The sequence below is a fragment of the Pungitius pungitius genome, chromosome 19 (genome assembly GCF_949316345.1).
Source record: "Pungitius pungitius chromosome 19, fPunPun2.1, whole genome shotgun sequence".
Lineage (NCBI taxonomy): Eukaryota > Metazoa > Chordata > Actinopteri > Perciformes > Gasterosteidae > Pungitius > Pungitius pungitius.
Window position 1 is genome coordinate 5,654,009 of NC_084918.1, and position 23,768 is coordinate 5,677,776.

The window sequence follows — 23,768 nt, forward strand, 5'->3', positions numbered from 1 at the left end:
TAGTGTTACTTCAGCAGTTGGCAGTTATTTCTATTCGATGCCTCCACTCTGGAAACATTTGAAACAGGTCACACCTGTGGTGAATCACAACCTGGATCTGAACATATATGTAATGACATTAAATAAGGGCTGACGTTTCATTTTTGCAACAGTTCATTTATGTCTAAAATGCTTTGTATATGATGTACTGTAAATCTATAGACAAAACATTGTAATGAATATATAAATTGTTGTTTGAAAAAAGCCTTAATTACAGTCGGGCACAGAAGGGTTGAAAAAAAAGTAAATTCTCTTTGTTAGTTTTACCGGCTTCAGAGCGTTGAAATTCATGAAAATAGACCATGTGACCGTGTTCATGGTAAAGACAACATGTGACCCACAGAGCATCTCTGGGCACAAAGGAATAACTCAGTGACTCAGTCACAGAGACCCTACGACACCCTACCCATGACTCAGGATGGACATATTTCCCATGAAGCAACGCTGTCAGCTGTCTCCAGAGTGGGTGGATGTTCCTGGGGAGCCGTAGGGGTGGGACAGGGGGGATTGTGGCGTGGATATTGCATTTCATGTTCCAGAATGAAGCCCATAGCTCCGCACCGAGCACGCAGACTATAAATAACCTCCCGGTTAGAGCTTCAGTTGAAGGGTCGGGACAGCTGACGAGTGGGCCGTCCCTGGGTTCAGCTGCTGATAGCACACCGACTCTGCCTCTCAATCCTCTTTCAAGGCTGGAAACTTGAATTCTGCTATAGAGAAGACCTGTTTGGTTGGACCTGAAGCCCCCGAAAGGCTCCTCAAACTCGCCCCGCCAGGTTACGATGGCTCTGCCGATAAACCCCATGGACGAGCCGAGGATGTACCAGCAGACGCTGCTGCAGGACGGTCTGTTCGAGCTGCTGGAGAACGACAAGCTGGTGGACTGCGTGCTGAAGATCAAAGACAAGGAGTTCCCCTGCCACCGGCTGGTCCTGTGCGCCTGCAGCTCTTACTTCCGCTCCATCTTTCTGTCTGACCTGGAGGAAAGCAAGAAGCGCGAGATCGTCCTGGAGGATGTAGAGCCTGGCGTCATGGGGCTGATCCTCAAGTACCTGTACACCTCCAAAATCAACGTGACGGAGCAGAACGTCCAGGACATCTTCGCAGTGGCCAACGTGTACCAGATCCCTTCGATTTTTACCGTTTGTGTGTCTTTCCTACAGAAGCGCCTGAGTCTCAGCAACTGTCTGGCTGTCTTCAGGCTCGGCCTGATGCTGGACTGTCCGAGGTTGGCCGTCTCCGCCCGAAACTTCGCCTGCGAGCGCTTTCAGCTCATCTCCAGAGACGAGGAGTTCTTCCAGCTGCTCCCCGGCGAGCTGGCGGCCATTTTGGCAAACGACAACCTGAACGTAGAGACGGAGGAGGCGGTGTTCGAGGCGCTGATGAACTGGGTGTCCCGGGACACTGAGGGCAGAGAGAAAGATCTGCCAGGCTTGCTGGATTGCGTTCGCTTGCGCCTGGTCCAGGAGGACTACCTGGAGGAAAAAGTGGAGAAACACAAACTGATCTCCTTGAACCCCGAGCTGCAGCAGAAACTCCAGCTGATCAGGGACGCTCACGCCGGCAAACTGCCAGAGGTTAAAAAAGGCAAAAAGGAGGACGCGGGAGCAGAGCAAGACGGGGATGATGAGGATAAAGAGGAGGAAGAGGAAGGTCTTCTGCCTGGCATCCTGAACGACAATCTGCGGTTTGGCATGTTTGTCAGGAACTTGATACTGATGGTGAACGAGGCAGGCGCTGTGGCCTACGACCCCACGGGCAACGACTGCTTCTTAGCGTCCCTTTCCACACAGATCCCCAAGAACCACACCAGCCTGGTCACCAAGGAGAACCAGATCTTTGTGGCAGGAGGGTTATTCTTCGACGAACAAAACAAAGAAGATCCACTGTGCTCTTATTTCCTGCAGGTAGGGAAGGCTCTAAATAAAAGTTTGAGAGAAGAGAAAGTAATAAACTGTTGTATCTCTGTTGTGAAAAAATCAGAGTAAATGTCATATAGATTAAATTAAAACAGAAGATTATTCCATATAAGGTGAAATAAATAAGACATATACACCTGTAGTGTTTAAGTCAATCTGTTACAGTGTGTCTACCTCAGTTGGTGTAATTTAAACCCCATTCACAAAAATGTTGATTCCCCCTGTGACCTCAGTATGACCCCGCCACTGCTGACTGGCTGGGGATGCCTCCCCTCCCGTCTCCCCGCTTCCTGTTCGGGCTGGGCGAGGCTGAGAACTTCATCTTTGTTTTGGGAGGGAGGGAACTGAAGGAGCAGGAGCACACGCTGGACTCGGTTTTGGTCTACGACAGACAGTGAGTGCAAAGTCAAAGTCACTGTGAATAATTTAACGGATTGCTGTTCTCCGGACTGACTCCGAATCAACTTACACCTTCACAGATCTTTCAAATGGGGGGAATCGGAGCAGCTGCCTTACCCGGTCTACGGACATGCGACCCTATCCCACAACGATGTTGTGTATGTGATCGGAGGAAAGGGAGAAAACAAGTGAGTATTAAGTGGGATCAAAATATCAATATCCACCAGTAAGTGCAAAGGCTTTATTCTTCCATCCTGCAACACGTGAAATAGGAATATTCATCTTAATATGAATCCTATTTGTGTCTCTTGTGGACAGGAGCTGTCTGAAGAAGATGTGCGCTTATGACGCCAGGAAATTTGAGTGGAAGGAGCTCGAACCCATGAAGGTTGCACGGTCGTTATTTGGAGCCACTGTTCACAAAGACAAAATATACGTGGCGGCGGGAGTCACCGACACCGGGCTGACGGACTCTGTGGAGGTGTACGACATCGCCACAAACAAGTGAGTGAGATGGTGCTGGTCCCACAGCAGGAAGTCACCAGGAAGGCGCCTCCGAACGGGAAACTTTGCAGAAAGAGGAACTCCCTCGAAAGAGATATCGTTGTGTGCGTTTTTTCCAGGTGGTCGGACTTCGTGGCGTTTCCCCAGGAGCGCAGCTCCCTGAACCTGGTGTCTCTGGCCGGCCTGCTGTACGCTGTAGCAGGTTTTGCCATGATGCCTTTGGAGGACAGCGAGGAGATCGTTCCCAGAGAGATGAACGACATCTGGAGGCGAGTCACAGCAGATTCATTCATTCATTCATTCTGTCACAGATTCACAGGGCTCCTGGTGGGGGTTCTTTGTAGATGTGACTCGATAAAATCGCCTTTTCTCACGTTGGAGGCGTTTTTAGGAGGAGTAAAACAGGGAGTCGCAGTAATTGATACGATTCATATTCGTTACTGTTTGCTGTTGGACGCATCGGAGACTTACCATCGAGTGTGTTCGCCGCCACAGGTTTGACGAGGCAGACAGGAAGTGGAAGGGGATCCTCAAAGAGATCCAGTACGCTTCAGGTGCCACAGTGCTGGGGGTCCGCCTCAACACCCTGCGCCTCACCAAGATGTAACCCCCCCGCCCCCCCGCTGGTCTGTGCACAGTGGCATCTTACGCTGGTAGAGCTCACTGTGGTGTTTGTTTGATTTTATCTTCACAGAGTAGCAGTAATGATCACGTAGCTCGTTGTACCTCTGGCTCACGCAGCATTTTCTTTTTGGATTGAAGACATTTTTATATTTCTTTGAGTGAATTTAATCTGATTGAAATGGTAAAACTGGGAAACGATATGTAGACTGTTGATATTTTTACACTGTAATGGAATAAACTAAAGTATCGAACGCCAAAAACTGCTGAGATGGTCATGGAAAAAAAGTGTTGACGAGAACTTGCATGTCTCAACAAGCTAAATCATGGCAACGGTTCTCAATTTTGGTTTCTCTGTGACGTAACAGAAATAAAAACGCAGCACACATCTCCATTTGAAATAATATATTTATACTGTTTAATATTGAAATGATTTAATTACGCTCTGTTATGTTACAGACAGTAAACACTAGTCAATAATACAATAGAAGACAGAAAATACAGTCTAATGTTATTAGCACCTCTAGACACTATTGTCTTTGTATGGATTTTAGTATTTTAATATAGCTGAACTTGACAACTACTGCCTACACGTGGGTTTTGTACACCAGAGTTAACTAAGACATAGTGTTTTCATAATGAAGAAGAGAATCAGTAAATAACAGTACGCATGAATTAACAAAGCGGCAGTATGATTAGGTACGGTAAATGTAGGGGATGTGGATAGTACATCTTTGAATTGTTGTCATACTCGTCTTTGCCCACAAACTGATTAGAACAGCCAGAGAAACTCCCACATGCCAAGTTACCGCCATGTCATAGTCTAGTTTATATGGAGCCCAAACACTGACAAAATGTAGTAAAGGATTATCAAATACAACTGAAAAAATCGCTAATGAGAATACCGTCAGTCAAAATGATAAATCACTTAAACTGTTTGCAACATTTGTGGAGCAAATGCGGGCTAATCAATTAGCTTTAGTACGCCTTTGGGTATACAACTACGCCTGCCAAGAAACACAATGGTAATGATCAAGATACTACATACCCTCATCTTATAAGTATACCATATACCTTATAAGTCATTGAGCCAACAAGCTAACCAAAAAGTTAGCTAAAGCTAGCTATGAAGAATTGGCATTAAGTAGCCAATAAAGCTAATTAGGGTATGACTTTTGTCTTCATTACAGACCACAAAGTTATTCTCAGACTTTATAGTCTATATTCTTGTGCGTGTGTGTGTATGATTTAAAAATAAAGCTAAAATACATAAGTAGCGTTTGTTTTGTCACATATTATGTTTACAATTATAGCATAATTAAATTGATAGAATTGTTATCAATTTTCAAGATGAATTGATTATCCAAGTAGTTGTTGATACATTTTCTGCTACTCCATTTTAATCACTTTTTTTATTTAATGAACTCACTTATATTTATGATTTATTTGTGTAATATTTTGGGGCTCGACAAATTTGCACCAAAAAGCAAAAAAAACAAAACTGATCCTTGCTACAAATGAGACAACATTGTTATATCTTCAAAAGGGTAACACATTTCTTTAAAATCTTTCATACACATACTGCTTTCTCTACAAATCTTCACGAAAACAAAACGACTGCTATTACATTAAAATAGCAATATTCCCACAATAGGCAAGATAATCAAAATCCTGTTGGATGTCATTTAACAACAAGATCAAATACGAGCCTTTGGCTGCTAGCCTTAGTTCAGGAGTGTGACTAAAAAAACACAGTAAGCCTAGTCTCCTCTAACGGAGGCCTCCGAAAAGTCTGTGCAAAATGTCCCTTGTCAACTGTAGAATAGTAAATCACAAAACATATTTATTGTTATATCCTTCTGTAGTTTTGGGAGACATACGGGCTTATCTGTCTCTGATATATTCTCAATGCACATTGTCGCTTTGATGATGTCTAAAATGTTTTTTTTCTTGTTTGCAGATGGATTTTTGAAGGACTTGTTCACTAAATAGTAAATCAAAGGCTGCTTGCTAAGGTGGATTGAGATTTAGAGTTGTGTAGATTCTAAAGTAATATTTCAACTGATTCCAAACAGATAAATACAGCAGCACTTCTTTTTTATTGGTTGAAACAGACATTTGCGGCATCCTTTGGTCTAAATAAAACCTTAATTCAGAGGACTTCACACCTACCAAGGCAACATTTCTGGCAGGAATTGCATTTTTGTAATTTTCCGCAATCTTATGCCCGGAAAAATATAAAAAGCCCACCTGTCGTCAGCAGGTTTTGATTCATGTAACTGCTACTGTATCAGCCTTCAAACCACACCAGCAGAACTGTACTATAAAGTGCTCGCCATAATAGATCTTTCTCATTCCTCAATTGGCAACTTGCTTGACATTTCTCATAGCATGAAACGCAACAGCCACATTTTAAAGGCCCTTCAAATAGGAGCAAACTGGTAAGAGCTAAAACGGATTTCTCTTCATTTGGGTAGTGATTTGGGAACAAGCCAATCAGATACAGCAGAGGTGCACCGTGTGCAGGGAGTAGTCACAGATTATTGTTTAAAGAGCGGCGTGGTGTCATGCAAGAAGACTGAAACAGAAACACCAGTCAAGGTCAAAGTTGAACCATAACCGACTCCTCTGCCACTTTGTGGTACATTTAAGTGTAAAATGTGTGCGTTTAGTTTCAGCCATCTTTTCTTTGCACTAAACAACTTCAGCTCTATCTATCACCCAACTTACGTATATGCATGTTCCCCATTGTGGGGTAAATTCAAAGTGCATAAATCAGTAGTATTCACTACTATCGCTCCCCTTTTAGCATCAGCTACGATCATCATCCGTGACATGGAAACATTCGAATCCCCTCGGAGTATAAGGCAAATACTCAAAGTATAACCACAGTATCTCAGTATTGTCTCTTGGGCTTCTGAAAAGTGACAAATACTTGATGCCAAATACGTTCCATCTTTAGCCTTTCTAATGATCCCAAAGTACTAGTGTCTCCCGTGATGACATGAGATACACTATGCATGATAATCTACTCTCAAGGGGAACATCTCTCCATCTCTTGTGCAGCTGACAGAGTGCAGTTCACTGAGCTACCACAAGAGAGCAACACTTGTGTTTGGGAGAAACTGCCTTCCTTCTGTCAAACATCAGATGTCCCCATATAACTATGACTAGATTAATTCTTGAAATGTTGTGACCTCATCTAACTGATGAATACTGAAAAATAATCCAATTGTGCTAGCCAAATATATATATATTAAAAAAACAGCCGTAGACTTTTTATTTGAAGGGCAGTTTCAAAACTGGACCCTATTCAAAAGCAGCAAATCAAAGATCAAAACGTATGTGTTTGACACATGAAGAAACAAAACAAAAAGTACCATTGTCGAATAGCATCTGAAGTGGCCCTAATCATTTAACCATGGAAGTTAAAGAGATACATGTAACTGGGAGGATAAAACAGACATAAGACTACACTAAGGTGCTTCAATTTGTCTTTTAAATAAAACAATGAACAGCTTATTACATTTACAAAAGCTTATCCACAAATTCCAACATCCGGAAGTACCAGCCAAGACGCACATGGGGGCACATTCAAACGGCTCTCCGAATGTAAACATGAGGAATTAAACACAAAAAACACATTTTAACAATATATACAGGTCAACGCTACACTTACAAGCAGGCCATCTATCGGGAGTGCAACGACTTTTGGAAATTAACCGATTGAAATGTCAGATTTAAAAAGAAATATTTTGACATTTTGGGAAGCTGCTTCGGCGTTTTCTTGCAGGGAGCTAGCTGAGAAGATAAATACCACATTCATATATGTACGCTAAATATGAAGCTGCATCTAGCAGAAAGTTAGCTTAGCTATGAATACATGAATATACAAGAAGTTCTTTATTTAATCTGAACAAAAAACAAAAACATCAATTTGTGATCTCACAGGAAGTGGAGTCTCCCCAGCAGAGTCAGGAATGGTCATTATTACACTTTTTTCTGAAGGATAAAATAACATTTAATGTGCTTTTAGGCCTTCATTCTTTTGTGTTTTTATCCTCTACTCTACGCACTTGTACTTCAATAAGCAAGGCTCACAAGCTGCTAACTACGGCTTCATATTTAGAATACAGAAATGATGCTGTATTTTCCAAAAGAGTCAAACTATTGCTTTAAGAGAACCGCTTTTTACTGACATGGATTTTATTCTTTCAGTTCTATTCCAGTAGGTTTATGACAAACAACTGTCAAAAGTGCACGTAGAGTCTCAAATGATGAACGGGTATCACTGCATGTCCATATCTCTGATGTGTTTATGCATGTCACCTTTATAAGAAATGCACTGATTTATAATAGTAACCCATAGCAGGTGAGCCCTGTTGTGCCGAAATCACTCACTGTCTTTGTAATATAAGAGACTTTGTAATATAATGTTCTTCATTTCTCAATATACATCTTGATGAAATGTGAAGAATTACTGAGCTACATAATACTGGTATTATCCAGATTAAATGACACAAAAACGGTTTGGTTGGGAAATGTTAGCAAATCTTCTGTAGGTTGGATTATATTATGTTTGTTTTTTTTACTAACGGGTCAGTGCGATATTGTCTCAAAGCCAAATCTACAGGAGAAGAGCGTGTTTGCTTAATGTAAGCAAAAGATGAGTCAACAAATGAGTCCATCTCCTGACTCGGGGAGGAAGATCTCCTGTATAGCTGAACGTAGAACTGAAGGTCTTCATCTCATCTCATCACACACACACACACACACACACACACACACTCACTCACCTCACACGCCGCATCACACGGCCAAATGTCCCCACATCCCAACTTTCCCTCGCGTCCTTACACGTGGACGCAACGTGCCACAAATAACACACCATCACAACTATAAAAATGGAGACAGTTAGGAGTACATTTCAAATATCACTAGAGTTAAATGTAAGGTGCAGGATCGATTATAAATGCTGTATAACATTAAAACTGTATCACTATAGCAGGATTTGGTTATTGGCGATGCCATGTACATGTTTATGCTCAGACAAATCAGCATTTGGTTATTGCTGGGATCACAACCACTCGCTACATCCCATTATAGTGTGGTTCTCGCTCGACTGATGACCCCCCCACCCCTCCCTCCCTCCCCAGCTGAGTGAGGATTCAGGGAATCTCTTCCCGACGACTTTGTCAAAGATGCTACAATCAATGCATTGTGGAGAGATGTGTGTGAACCCCGAAAGAAACCAGAACCGAGTTGTGAAATTGATGAGGAAAGGCGCGGTGACAACACGTCCTACTGGACTCTGAGGTTATCTATTGTATTAAACAGAGTAAAAAATAGCTATTTCTTATTGTGTGTTAGCCTTTAGTCTTTTCCTCTCAGCGTAAACGTCACTGAGGGCGCATCGCTCTCTCTCTCTCCGGGCCGCGGGGAGTCCTCTCAATAGCTCTAAGAAAAACAAAAAGAGTAACAAAAGTGCCTTCGGTGCTACGGAGATTTGTTAGTCGGCGGAGTTCATCCTACCGGCAGAGAACAGGGGCGGCGGCGGGGGTAGGTGAGGCGCGGGCGGCAGCCCCCCCATGGAGGGCAGCAGGGGAAGAGACAGCTGGGTGGCGTGGAGGTGGCGCGGGCCGGAGGCCGCGGCCGGTGCCGTCGCAGACGTGGCGCGGAGCGCCCGGCCGGAGGAGGAAGAGGAGGAGTCCGCGGCGGGCGGGGCCAGGGGCTGGTGGGGGCCCAGGGGGTCGTTGCCCTCGGTGACCATGGGGTGGCTGACCCGGAAGCATTTCTCCCTGTGGGCCTTCAGCATGTTGGAGAAGCGGAAGCGCTGGCCGCACACCTCGCAGGGGTAGGGCTTCTCCCCGGTGTGGGTGCGGCGGTGGCGCTTCATGTTGGGCCGGCTCGTGAAGCTCTTCCCACAGATCTCACAGATGTACGGCTTCTCTCCTGCACGCAGAGGGGGGAACCGAGAGCTGAGCAGCACGCCGCCTGGATACATTCGGGCCGCCCTTTCACATCCGCCGAGCGACCTCCGACACGCCCCCAGGATCAGTAGCATTATGCTTTTAGGTCTCCATATTGTTTGTACTGTGACCCTAAAACGTCTCAGAAGTAATGGCAGAAGGGACTCACCAGTGTGCGTCTTCATGTGTTCGTCAAAGTACTGTTTCATGTTGAAGTCCTTCCCGCACCACTGGCACATGAACTGCTTGTGTCCGATGTGGATGCTCATGTGGGATCGAAGCTGGTATTTGTACTGGAAGCGTTCACTGCAGTTCTGAAATGCCACAAAACAAACATTTTTACCCAAATTAGAGGTGGATTTTGAAACAATATATTTGCGGACCATGTAATGCTAAAAGTAAAGTGATCTATAAAAGTAAAAAATATTCATTGTGAAACACAAAAAGCGCTATGGGAATTACGCATGTTTAAGTTATGCAACATGAAATATGAAATTAGGTCAAATTTATAATTAGAAAACCTTTTTGGATTTCAGTGTAACATGAATATATCAACTTTTGAACCCGCTAGCATTTTCCAGTCTTTGTGCTAAGCTTAATAAGCTAAATGTCATTTTCACTTTGAAGACTTGAGAGTGTCATCATTTTGACTACCTCACAGGTTAAATTATTTTTTAATGAAAATGATTTATTTTGATTAATCCCAAAATCATAGACTTTTACAAGCAATGGTCATAAAGAGAGTAATTCAGATAAAATGACATTCTAAACACTATATATAGATATTTTAAATGGAGGGAAAGTGTGCGGCGTATTAAAGGAGCTCAAACCTCACACTTGAAGGGTTTCTCTCCCGAGTGCTGCAGAGAGTGAACCTTAAGTGACATGCTGCGCTTGAACGACTTCCCGCACGTCTCACAGGTGAACGGCATGTCCTTTGTATGAGCTAAAAACACACACATGTATACACAGACACACACACACACACACACACACACACACACAAGATAAAGGTCAATGGTATTCAATGTTGAGCCACTGAATCGCAGCAGAAGGAAAAATGCTACCCGAAAATAGCCCTTGAAGAACACCATTTTTCACTGGCTAATCAAGTATGAATCAAGATGAATGTATCCCATCTGTTAAAATGATCTATTTCCTCTGAAGTTTCCACAAACTATCAAGTCACTCATTGAGCAAGAAGAAGAAATAGGACTTGATACAAACCCCTCTCTGACCACCGAAACACATATTGAGTGGGAGTGAGTCTCTCTGGGAAATGAGATGCTTATCTCCCCTACAGAAAAAAGGAAGTGGAAAGCAACACCCAAAACAAATATCGCTCAACAATCAGTGGAAAAGGAAGCTTGAAGAAATAAACGGGAACAAAGCGACCAAGCGGGAACGCTGATGTCACAGCCACTCACCGACCATGTGCTTCCTGACGTGAGCCATGGTGTAAAACTTCTTCTCACAGATCTCGCAGGAGAACTTCTTCTCGGCGTAGCCGTGGACGATCTTGTTGTGCTCATGTAGCGACCACAGCTTTTTGAAGGCCTTGCCACATGTTACACACTAAGGGGGGGGCAAAATATAGTTATTACTGGAGCTATTTGGACGTCGTCTGGAACAGTCTTTTGCAAAACACGATACACGTGCGATCTTACAGATATTTGAGCGTTAGGCGGACCGCAAGAACAATTTATGGGCAGAAGATTAAAGCAGCAAAGGATCTTCAAAAACCACAGCAGGAGCGCAGCTGCTCACTGCAGAATGCAGGTGGTGAGACACGGCAGAATTTATCATTACTGCGAATATTACTGCCAAGATTCTCCAAAAAACATCACACGACACGACACAAAAACAATCCCTCTCAAACCCCACATGCGGCCCACTAAAAGTGTGTGGAGATGTGTCTCTCTGCTTGTAGTTTCTCTTGTCTTTTCATTTTGTTTCTAGGCATCGACTTCTCAAAAGATTTAGCAGGCATGCACTGATTGATTGATGGACCGATTGAGAGTTCTCTTGTGGGTATTTTCTGATCTTAATTCAAAAGTAATGAGCAAGTAGAGATGATCAAACAAGCTACAAACCCTTCCTTATGTTGAGGATCAAAGATACAGTGTAAGCTAAAATAGCTTCTTCCCTTTTGGACCCTTATAAACAGTTATAAAAACATGGTCGGCTTTTGGTCAGCAATGCAAATTTGTGTTTTAAATGCACACAAATTGCAGTCGAAATGAAGAATGAACATAGGTCCACTCGGTCCGCGAGCTGAATCCACACGCTGGTGTGAGAACAGAAACCGGGGATTTCAAAAATCTTTCATTGTGTTGTGAATCCTACCTGGATGCTTTTCTCACAGTCGGTCTGTTGGTGCAGCTGCAGCTCGCTCTCCAGCAGGAAGCGCTTCCCACAGTTACTGCACACTTGCACGCGGTTGTGAGTGACGTTCATGTGCTTCTCCAGGTACCAGCGGTTGTTGAAGACGCGAGGGCACTTCTTGCATGGGAAATGCTGCTTCTCCTCCAGCCGGACCTTTTGGCCGGGGCCCTCGGCGTCCGGCCTCCTCCTCACGCCGGCCCGCTGGTTGGCCAGCTTGGCCTCCGCCAGAGTCGGCCTCGTGGAGGCGGCGCCGCCCGTCGTGGCGAAGGCCCTGGTGCCCCGGCGAGTTCGATCCACCAAGGCGGACTGCTCCAAGCCCGGAATGTTTAAGGTGTTCTCCTCCTCTTCCTCCTCTTCCTCATCTTCCTCATCCTCCTCATCCTCCTCCTCCTCCTCATCGCTGCTCCGCCCCAGCGTGTCCCCCCTCTTCGGCTCGTCTTCGTCTCCGACCGCGTCGTCGTTCTCCGCCCCGTCATCGGAATCTCCCCCGTTGTCGTGGCAACAGCCAAACAACATGGCGGCCGACTCGGTGGCGCTTGCCGCTTTCGCCTCGGGCCCCTTCGACACGTTGAGGGTCTGGTTGTTGAGGTTGACCTCGACGATGATCTGGTCTCTGTTGAAGGAGGCGTGGCCGTCGGCGGCCGTCGACTCCTCCCCTTTGCTCTCGACTTTGCAGAGAGAAGCCCCGCCCCCTGACGTCTCCTCCTTCTGGTAATACTGCTTCTGCTGCGAGGCCGTCTTTCCCGCCTCCTCCAGCCTGACAGAAAACGGGCTGCCGCCGTCCCTCTTGTACAACCTGCCCAGCTCCGACTCGTGTTTGATGCCCGGGTACAGCTGGCCGGGCGCCATCGCTGCCGAGGCTGGGTCGCCGCCGCCGAGCCCTTCCCGATTGGCCATGCCCCCGCGGGTGGCCCTCAGCGTGTGGCTGCTGATGAGGTCGCGGCAGGAGGCCGCGATGTCGCTCATCTGGAGCAGGGCGGCCGCGTTGAGCACGTCGTGGACGGTGCGGCTGCTCACCAGAAGTTTGGAAGTGTAAATGAAGTTGAGGATTTGCTGCAGGCCCTGCGAGGTCAGCGCGTCGAGCGACAGGTCCACCCGCCGCAGCTGTTTGCTCTGTGCAAAGAGGGAGTGGAAGAAAGGGCTGTAGGCCGCCAGCACGCCCTTGTGGGCCGGAAAGGTGCTGTGCTGACGCACCAGAACGATGTCGACGTCGCACAGGTCGGGCTGGAAGAGGCGCTGCTCGTTCAGCCTGTCCATCAAACAGGTGAAGTGCAGAGCCACATCCTCCACCAGGGAGAACTCAGCAGAGGGGAAGTCTGTGGTCTTCTCCACTATGAGCTGCAGGTGGTGGAAGGGAGGGGAGGGAGAAAGACAGACAAAAAGGTTAAGATGGAAAATAATACCATGTAGAAAGCTTCACCATTTCTTGATATCATTTCATGTATACATATACACAAATGCACACATACATAAACACATTTCATTTCTTAAATTTCTTAAACAAAAATGTTATTTATTGTTTATTGAAATTGATTATTTCTATCACATCAGATCTTAACCAAGAGGCATAAATCTATAATAAATTCTGAATAGATAAGAGAAGATAAGATAATCCTTCATTAGTCCCACAGAGGGGGAATTTACAGGATTAAAGCAGCAAAGGGGTAAAAGAGCACACAAGTCGTTATCACACACTAAAGTTCTTGATTTTCAGTTTTCTAAGTGCACTGCACAAAGTCAGAGACGCGCATGCTGCACGATACGAGAAAAATCCGATGGTGTAAACAGTCAGCGCTCTGTGCAAGGTCCTCAACTTCCCAAGGTGGGTTTATTTTAGCACAGGAAGGGCAGGGTTTCGATCCAGACGGGATGCGAGTGGGGACACAGCAGCAAACAGAGAACACACACACACACACACACACACACACTCATTTGAGATGAGCCATCATGCACGAAAAAAACACACATATGTCTGCGCACACAAGCACGCACAAACACACAAGCATGCACGCACGTACAACAAACACAAACACGCTGTCTGGTCTCTGCAAAGACTGACTGGTCTGCATTGGTATTCAGTGCCACCTCCCCCCCATTAGTCGGCTCTCTCAGCACACCCACTCACTACACTGTCCCTGTGGAACGGAGAATTATGCACAAGACAGAACACGTCCGGAGAAATAATTAGGGAAACTATGCCGGATAAATACTAAGTAACCCTGCAAACAATTAATGGAATATATCATTCTGGGCGTTTCTCGAAGGCCGAGCAGGACGAGTATCAATATCAACCTCGTTTTGCCTGGGGGCGATGTAGCAGTGAGCCGTAATTACATCGCATTATTTTTTAGTATTTACGGTTGCATTTGCAGGACAGACACAATAGAGAACAAAGAGGAAAAAGTTGATTTGTATTTCATTTTAGGACAGCACCTATTATTTGATTTATTGAAAAACGGTGTAATATATGAGGAGGAATCACACTGATGCACAACATATTTTCTCGTTAAGATCGAGGAAATTAGTTTTCATTGTTAAAGCTGGAAACTGGATTTGCATTTGGTCGTAACCTTCAAAAATCTGGCCTGTTTGAAGAATTCAATTATGGAAGTGTTAGATTTATTCATAGTTTTGAGCTGCTAAATTGGACTCTGAGCAAGAGAGGAATGGAGATCGGGTTATCTCTGCCCCTACAGAAGTCGCCCAAGGGCAAAGCGCTGCAGCCTTAATCAGATCGAGTGTAAGTTGCAGACTGGAAGTTCTGCTGCTTAAGCGATAATGATCTGAATCGTCTTCTGAGATTCACACGGGACAACGCTGTCATAGATTATCTTCGACGGGATGAATAATATGAATAGATTCAAAACATCGTTAGCTTAGAGTCAAATCAATAAAAGGAACCCACTATATCAATTTCAGGTTTCACAACGGCTGTATTTACACATTACTTTGTCTGATTGCCTTGATCCCTTCATTCCTAATCCTCTACCTCTTCAGGATTGCACGTGTGGGCGATCATTAACGGGTAAGAAAATGTAATCCAAGGGATTTGAAATACAAAATAATGATACGTGTCGTATGCATCTGTTAAACAAGACTCCAAATGAGTTTCCAAAAGATTCCACCACGGTCTTTGCGTCCTAATGCTCAGCTTGCAAAGGGACATTATAGGCACATAGACTATTTATTTGCATGCACACATTTACCAAGCAGAAAATAATTAGACTTGAGCAAACAACACAGTCCTTTCTATCCTCCACATCATCATCTGTCACACCCACCACAGCGCAACTAGCGCTATATTTATTTCCATGTCTTGTGAGGATGCCAACTTTATATCTGAGGCATCAACCTCATGATTTGTGATTTCCCACTTGCATCGAGAAGACAACCCGCCTATTACAACGTCTACTTTTCATTTTCAAATCCAACGAATCCATCCAAATGTTTGTCTTGCAGGGGTTAAACTAGAATGCAAGCTATTGGAGACTGATTGAAAAAAGTCATGCCTACTTACCACTCTAAAAATACTGCCTTACTACCCAGCAGATTTAAGATTAAAAGCCAATCAAAAATGATCTACTGAAAAATAACATTACAGAACATAATGTATTGTTCACATGCTAAATATCAAGCGCTCAGAGCTAAGGAGTAAATACAATTCTATAATGCGGGAATCTGCCCCTTTAAACAAAAGACCTTCTGCAGCAAATATAAATACTGCTGAATGTAAGAGGGATTTCAAGCGGTGGGTAAATGCATTTTTTTTCATCATAAAAAAAAAGTTTTAATCAAATAGTAGTGTCACAAAGAGCAATAAAGACAAAAAGCGTCTTTTTTGATTTCCTGCCATACTGCGCGGTCGCCAAACAAATTGAGTGAGCACTTTCCAATTAAAGAGCGCCTCCAACTCCCTCGCTCTTTGTCCATCTTTGCCCCCCCCCCCCCCCTCCTCCCCCTCCCCCCCCGCCTTCTCACGCCGCATCCCCCTTCCATGGAAATGTCAGGGAGGGAAGCTTGTTTTGCTGTCATTAGAGGGAGAGCCACCTTTCGCCAGCCTCTCACTCGTCTCCCGTTACATTATTCATACGTGGCCTGACCTGTGACGAACACGCAGCGTGGGAGATTACAGACGCGCCCAACAAGAGGCGTCACTTAAACCGGCTTCCATCAAAAATCTCCTCACACTGGTCTTAGTCTGCGGAAAACACAACACGCAAAAGGGGTTTGTTTGCCTCGCGAATCCTTTAGCTGCAACACCCAAGGTTTGATGTCTTTTAATTCAATAGCAATAAAACTATAAATCACCTATAAAATAGAAATGTAATGCATTTTAATGCAGCAACCATGATCTCAAAAATGTAAGCGTTTTTATGCCATGCAATGGTCTTTACACTGCAGACTGCCGCCTTAAACACATTGAATAGTTTGACGACTTCCTCAGGAAACAATCTCACCACAAGGTATATTTAAAGTTGCTGTTCTGGAGGCTGCGATCATGTCACTTGTCTCCAAAAGCAGAATTAATCACCACTTCAACCTGATCAAATTTACATGTTTTTCATAGCTTGTTCTTCTTGTTCAAAATCGTATACCGTTTGGGCCGGTGACCGGGCTTTAAGTGATTGTCATGGTTACTCTGAAAGGCCACAACCGACACCAACCGCATCTAGCTATCCATTGTTTGACAAATATGCGAGTAAGTCCCCATTAGAGCATTCAGATGTCACATCACACGGCCCAGGAGAGGAGGCCGGTGCTTTTGAACGGGAGGATTCAGTGCGTGTCGGACTCAGATGTGCAGGTCGAGCTCAGTCAACGCCCCAATCGAACTTATGAAAGTAAGCGGTGAACCCTCAGCCAGCTCAGCAATGTCAGGGTCGCTGGTATGCACTTTTGCAGAGGCCCGACTCTTGGACCTTAGCCAGACAGAGTCGAGTCCAACAATGAAATCCCTCTTTCTGATTTGACTTAACTGGTGAGAATGCCCTTTTCCCTCCCACACCTTTGCCCTGGACGGCCCTCGTGGATTTACTAGGCTGTAAAGTTTGGGTCGCAGTCTCCGTGGGGCTGTGCTTCGACCTCCACACGGCTTCCATTTTAAAAGTCTGTCCGCTGTGGCTTAGTTGACTCGTAACGAGTATTCCCCGTTATTTGGGTAAATTTAAGTACATTTCTTTGATGCAGTTTGCTCAGTTGTAATGGAGATGGAGGTATGTTCCCGTAAACCACCAGCTGACACATGATCCAAACTGAAGTTAACCATCAAGACAAATTTTTAATTTACCTAGATTTAAAGTGCAAAACATATATCTAACTTCCCTTTATAGAACCTAGAACTAAACATTGTTTTAATGTTTCTGTTATATATGGTAATTATCCACATTTTGCATTATTTTGTGTCTTTATATGTTTTTAAACACTAAATCCAGTCAAAAGTTGCATAATGGTGGTTCTTTTAGACCAGAAATTAAAACATTAGTTTATTCAACTGATAGACTTAAAGCTAATTAGTTCTTTAATTTCCAATGAACTAAACTAACCATACACAATGTTCAATAAAGGCAAATAAGGCTCTACGAGGACAAGAGATCACCAACGATCCAGTCGTAAAGACACCAATCCCCTGAGCTCATGGTCGGTCCCTCTTGTCACCCAGCAGGGGGGGGAGGGAGGGAGGTGAGGGAGGGTGTGAGGAACTCTTCCACCCACGCAGCACTTCGACCTACAGTAAAGAGCACACTCAGCAGTCCTCCTCCCAGCGAGGCCTCTCGCCGAGGGGCTCGGGCCTTCTTCAACGTGACTGACACCCGGAGGAAGGAGAGCGGGCACCGTGTCAGGCCGCATCTCCCTCACTGGCACGGACATGCTAGGAGAGCAACACACACACACACAACGGGCGACGTGCTCGAGGACGACGTCTCCACAAAGAGTGCACCCGGTTACACCGTCACAGTGGCGTCCTTACGTGGCGGGCTGTGGATCGGGGCGGGGGGGTGGGGGCGACCGTGTGTGACCACAATCCCACGCGACAAGACAAGGGCATGTCATTCCTGGCAGAGTCCAATCAGACGGCCATTAAAAAATCATCAGGCTAACGACTGACAGGGCGTCCTCTGTGTGCTCTGCAGACCTGCTGACGGCGAGCGGCGCGACGGCTTGGACGCCGAGAAAACCCGAGCCGGAGAGGAGAGGAGAGGTGGAATCTTTTGGGTGACAATCGCGGCTTCATCCTGGAGGTTTTATCTGCTCTGGCATGCGTGCCGGGGGGAAGACTGGCATGGAGGGAAAGCAGCCTGCCAAGTTGTCTCCCTGCAGTCAGTGTTTATGTCCAGTCATGGATGGAGTTCTGAACAGGCCCATTGGGTAAAAGTCCAGGGGTCCCTGGTCCCCTGGACAGGGCCTCCATTTACTGGAGAGCGACTGCCTGCATTTTGGAGAGGCGTATCAAATGACAAATGCAAAAAGGTGTAAACAACGCACAAAACGACCGCAGAAAGGCCCCCAAAAAGACGCTGAACCGCTCCAAAAAGATGCCACCGGACGCAAAATGAACACAAAGACGCACAAAACGGACACCGGGGTGGCTCAGGAGGAGAAACAAAGAGTCTGGCTGGGGGTTATATGTGTGTGTGTGCTGCTCATGATCCCGCCATGTGTCTAGTGGAAGATTTCTCCTCTGTCTGAACTCCCTCCTCTCCCCTCCCAAATCCAATCAGCGCAGAGACCCGGCACTGACCTTGAAGCATGTACAGTAGCTGATGCACGAGCACACACACACACACACACACACACAACCACACCCACACGTCTGCAGCCCCGACCGCCAGTGCAGGCGCACCTGCACCATAATCATGCATTTGTGCGCACGCCGGAAAACAGGAAATAAAGAAAATCAGCCGTTTGTGGGGACGCGGAGAGAGAGAGAGAGAGGCTCTGAATGGGCCTCTGGTCACATGATCCCTGCTATCAAACATGTTGCTACGAGGCAAGCCGGACTAATAATATCACATGAGACAAGGTCTCACTTTTAACAAGCCCTCTGGTGACCGTTACACATCTATGTTAAAAAAGGAAAATCAATAAAAACATATGTTCAATGACTGAAAGGAGCGACAAAGGGTCAAACACTACACGTACTGTCACATTAAAGTGGAGTTTAACACTCATCGGCACTACATTTTGGCATCTGTCGGTCGCACTGAGGCGGGGAGTTGGTGGCAATGGGATTGTAGAATGCAGCAAATTAGTGGTGCATGCGATGCAGATTGGTGGAAAAATAAAACCCTCTTAGATTATCCAAACTCTGTTATGACAGACGTTCGGAAATATGAATTTAAAGCTTACGCGTGATTACATCCTGGTATACTGAACGTAGCCATTACGTCAATATCTGGCGCTTTAGCTGCTAAATACCCCGCTATGGTTCCCCAGCTGGACGCTGACTTTGTCGGTCTGATGTTTGCTGCATTACGAGTAACATCTTTGGTGGAAGTAAAACGACGCTATGAGATAAATACTCAAACAGGGTGTGAAATAGGTTATGTTAAATATTGCCAAATCACAGTATGAGATACAATAATCACACTAGTGATGATTTTTTTTGCCGTCACATGGAGGAAAGTGAGATGCCTCAGAGCATTTAAACTGAATGACATTTCAGGTAAACCACCACTTGGGCTAATTTCTTGTATTCCCCTCGGCCCGTTAAAAACATTTAAGTTTCTTAATCACAGCTGGCTGCAATTAATAAAGACAATTTTACCGTCATTAGCGCTGTTCTAATCCCAGACATCCAATCTCCCCTCCACACTGCAGCTTAATCCAGCAGCGTGGACTAACCCCAAACCGGGCCCCCCCACCAGCTTCCACGTTCAGATTTAAATACATTTCCATCTATATGTTAATGCCACCACAGGTTGACGAGTCAATCTACAACTGATACGCGTTCACCCGAGCATGGGATTGGGATACACAAACAAAAATAAGGTTTGAGAACAGCATGAGCGGCATCTTGGCCACGCACAGCACGTTACAATTTGACATTGTGAGCAGGAACTGCCTCGGCGGCGTGATTCGCAACGCGCTTTCTCCCCCCCCCCCGCTTCAACGTGCCGGACGACGTTGCGTTTCCCATCCGCTCGGTGAAGCCGGCGACCAGTGCGTGTTGGCCAATCAGAGGTGACTCACTCCGGAGGCCGTCCGGGGGCCGGGACTAGCAGTCGGATTATCAACGGAGGTGCCTGGTTGTGGGTGTGGTGGAGGTGGAGGAGGAGAGGGAGTTGTTGGGGGGGGGGCGCTTGGAGGTTAGAGCATCCGCACTGACGATCTGCCAGGAAGTTTGTGTCTGGGCCGATGAGCCGGGAGAGGAAGCGCTGAGTCAGGAGAGCCCGGCCAAGAGAGCGGCCCGTGGTGCTGGCATCACACACACACACACACACACACACACAGACAAACACACACACACACACACACCTCCGCTGGACTCATAACACACTGTTCCCAAGCCAGCAAACCCCCCACACGCATGTGCACAACGACGTGCAGTCACGCACACACACACACACACACACACACACACACACTGGCCCGCTGTGTCCGCATTCATCAGCAAACACAGAGATGTGACGCCAAATACCTGTGGCACAACAGAGTGTGCAGCGCTGCACCAACAAGATGCGACTATTTGTAAAAATATCAAGACTGCTAACAAAGATTCATCTGAATGTGTAGGACACAGAGGGGGGGGGGGGGTGAGATGCTCCTTTGAAGAGATCTTCCCGAGACAAAAGATCACTCTGATGTGCAGCAGCGAGCAGGTGCCGACGTACCCGCAGGCAATCACACGGGATGAAACTGTGATATCCTCATTACTCCTTTTATAGCAGGAGGCACAGAGAGAGCGAGAGAGAGAGACTCTAAAGAGCCCGTTATCAGAGGAAATGCTGTGTGTGTGCACATTACATGTTTGTTGAGAAGGTCAGGGAGGACGGAGAGGGGAAACGAGGTGGAGGAGGAGCATCGGCTTTCTATAGCTGCAACCAATCAATGGAGGACAGAGAAACTGTAGATACGAGCTTAAAGGAATAGTTTGACATTTTTGGGGGGGGGGTTGTTTTCTTTTAGTCGGACCACATAACAACGGCGCATTGAATGTGGGCTCGCAGTCAAGCCGCCATTAGCTTAGCAAAAAGACCTCAAACAGGCTAGCTTGCCCAACAGTAGCAAAATCCACCAAACCAGCAAGTAAATACACTGTTTTACCGTTTCTTAGCTGAGAGCAGTAAGTTCCTGGAGAATTTGTCTGCCACATAACTGATTTCAAACAGCAAAATAGTTTTAGAAATGTTGTTGTATTTTGTCACCTTCAAACTGCAGGCTAGCTGTTTCCCCTGACTTTATGCTAAGCTAACCGACTGCTGGCTGAAAAACGTTTGTACATCTCTGGACCTTCCCATAAACAGCAAAACAAATGGGTAAGTCGTGCAAAGAAAGTTGTGTGTACAGACTAAACGCTGAACAAATATTTATGATGACTGTCGGATGAAGCGTCTCCCTCCTTCCTGCTCGGCGCACTACTCTGAAAACAGCATGAAAACTCATTCCCGTCTGCTCCAAAGCTCCTCCATAAGTCTGTCTCTGGCCTGAATTCAGCTAAAAGCTATCAGATCACTTTAAAGTGAAAACTCTCTCAATATCTTTAAAGGCCCGACAATGAAAGGCTAATCGAAATCCTCGTATCAAGCGGAACAAAAAAGAAGCCGTTAGGCCTCTATGATAATGTGGTGCAAAGTTATTTTTAAAAAAGTGCCACTAGGGGGTTAAATCAGTTTCCTAGATGGAAAGACACAAAGAAGTAAGTTCAACCCCTATAATTACTTGGGAAAAATTTCAACAAAACAAGAACAAAAGAGATATCGCGTGAGCCCAGTGAGTTCGACCTCGCCGTCCGCCGCCGTGTCCACCGTTACTTAATCTCAGGGGAATAAATTAGCAGCACCTACAGCGCAGTGCGACTTCCCAAGGAGAGCGGCCCTCTTACCGGGGGGGGGGGGGTGGGGAGGGGATGTGGGGGGGGGGGGGGTGTCTGCTGAAGTTTGTGTTGCCAGGACTCAGGAATGGCCGGCACTTGTCACAAGCACTAAAGACGGTTTCCTCGCTCAGCACCCAGAGACAGTGACGCCTCAAAGTCAAGGGTGGGCAGGAATGCTCTGAATAGGCGGTTACGTAAAACTCACAGAGCACCCTGTGGGGACAGAGAGAGAGAGAGAGAGAGAGAGAGAGAGAGTGCACAACGGCAACTAAAACACAGCGGAGTGGTCCCCAGCGTGCAGTGTAAACATCGAAAACGTGGAGCACGGAAGGGATGCACATTTACGTGTTCGCGAAGCCAGCAAATTAGGAGAAAAAAATAAATCATTTGAATAAGATAATAGTGGGGTTATGAGACAATAGGCCTCTGGGCACAGGCAGGACCCTGCTACACTTAAAACACAGTACAAATCTGTCATCTATCACACAGTTCATCGTCATTTTAAATTGTTTTGTGTCTCCTTGTAGTCGTTTTGCATCACTTTTTAGTTTAGTTTAGTTGCAGGACTGTTTTGTCTCTTTTTTTGTGAACATTGCCTGTATCTTTCCAACAAGAAATGTATAAAGTCACTTCATATAGACTCTCCGGTCCCAGGGTCAGCTGACCCCAGTAATGACAAAGGATGATACAATAAGCCTGTTCATCCATGAATAAGAAAATAGATTATTAAGGTATTGATAGAGATAAAATTAGCAGGGGACTAATCCACTTTTGATGTCAACAAAGTACTGGCACAAAAAAATAAACAAAAAAAATGCAGCGCTCTCCTCCGTAGCCTACCATTTTGATCCAGCGTGTCGAGGCTCGAAGGAGTCCCAGAATAACTCCTTTCGCACCGGTTCCCCCCTCGCCATGAAAACGACCGTTGGATTGTCACATTTCCTCAGTTTTTCTGCCTTATCCTCAGTGTTCTTCTGTCCCCTTTTTTCTTACCCCCCCGCCCCCCCCAACCCTCTCCGTCCTGCCGTAGCATTCAGACAGACAAAAAAAATGCAGAGGCTGCTTTTGCAGAAGGAATTGGTGATTGGAGCTCGGGGATCATATGGGCTTTTTGTCAGACGTTTTTAAAGGGACACGGTACCGTTTACCGTGCAGCGGCGATACAGGCGCATTTCTTTGTATTGGAGGCTACTTGGATGGGTTTTTGTGTGTGTGTGTGTGTGTGTTGGGGGGGGGGGGGGGGTATGGAGGTGGCAGGGGGGAAATCGCGAGAAGGACATGCAAACCATACGGCGCAACAACAAAAAAACAACAAAACGGGTGCGCTTCCGACTCTCACTGTGCGCCCGAGCAAAAAGCGTGACGTCACGCGGGCAGAGATGCGGAGGTCGAACTCCTTGAGGTGCCCTGGGCCTAAATGATGTATTTGGTCATTTGATCAACAGTTTTTTTTTGCATCGTACGTATACTGTATTACATCCTATGTGCAAAGTATTAACCGTCATAATAAAGGTTAAAATCACGGCCCCCTCTTCATGACCAGGATTGCTTGAAGATAATAACAATAACAATATTATAACAGTTGGGTCGCGTTGAGGGCCCTTTAAAAAGTATTACTGTGGTGTAAAATGAAAACACCCCTTACAGTTACTACAGATTATTCATTAAAGTTAAAAAAAATAGCCATCACATTTTGCATGACACCAAGATCAATTCAAATGACTTATTCTTATTCAAAGACATTGCATACACCATATGTACAAAGGTGCTTCAAATAAATGCATGTCAGTCCATTATTAGATAGGAGGCTCTTCATTTCACTGTGATTTATGATGGTCCAGGGGCATAGAAACACAGTCGCCCTTCTGCCCAGTTAGTAATTCAGACTTGTCCCCCCCC

The 23,768-nt window shown here is 45.8% G+C and overlaps 2 protein-coding genes across 2 annotated transcripts; one reads left to right on the forward strand and one right to left on the reverse strand.

The window, feature by feature from the left end:
• Positions 1-530: 530 nt before the first annotated feature.
• klhl40b (kelch-like family member 40b) lies at positions 531-3,883 on the forward strand. Its single transcript, XM_037455570.2, has 6 exons — positions 531-1,946; positions 2,192-2,352; positions 2,438-2,545; positions 2,676-2,861; positions 2,981-3,130; positions 3,357-3,883. Exons 1-6 carry the CDS (start codon positions 822-824, stop codon positions 3,466-3,468), a joined length of 1,842 nt encoding a protein of 613 aa, XP_037311467.2. The 5' UTR covers positions 531-821; the 3' UTR covers positions 3,469-3,883.
• zbtb47b (zinc finger and BTB domain containing 47b) lies at positions 3,873-22,871 on the reverse strand. Its single transcript, XM_037455563.2, has 6 exons — positions 22,710-22,871; positions 11,798-13,174; positions 10,879-11,026; positions 10,282-10,397; positions 9,621-9,765; positions 3,873-9,434 (listed from the first exon to the last, which is right to left on the reverse strand). Exons 1-6 carry the CDS (start codon positions 22,710-22,712, stop codon positions 8,992-8,994), a joined length of 2,232 nt encoding a protein of 743 aa, XP_037311460.2. The 5' UTR covers positions 22,713-22,871; the 3' UTR covers positions 3,873-8,991.
• Between the last annotated feature and the right edge of the window lie 897 nt (positions 22,872-23,768).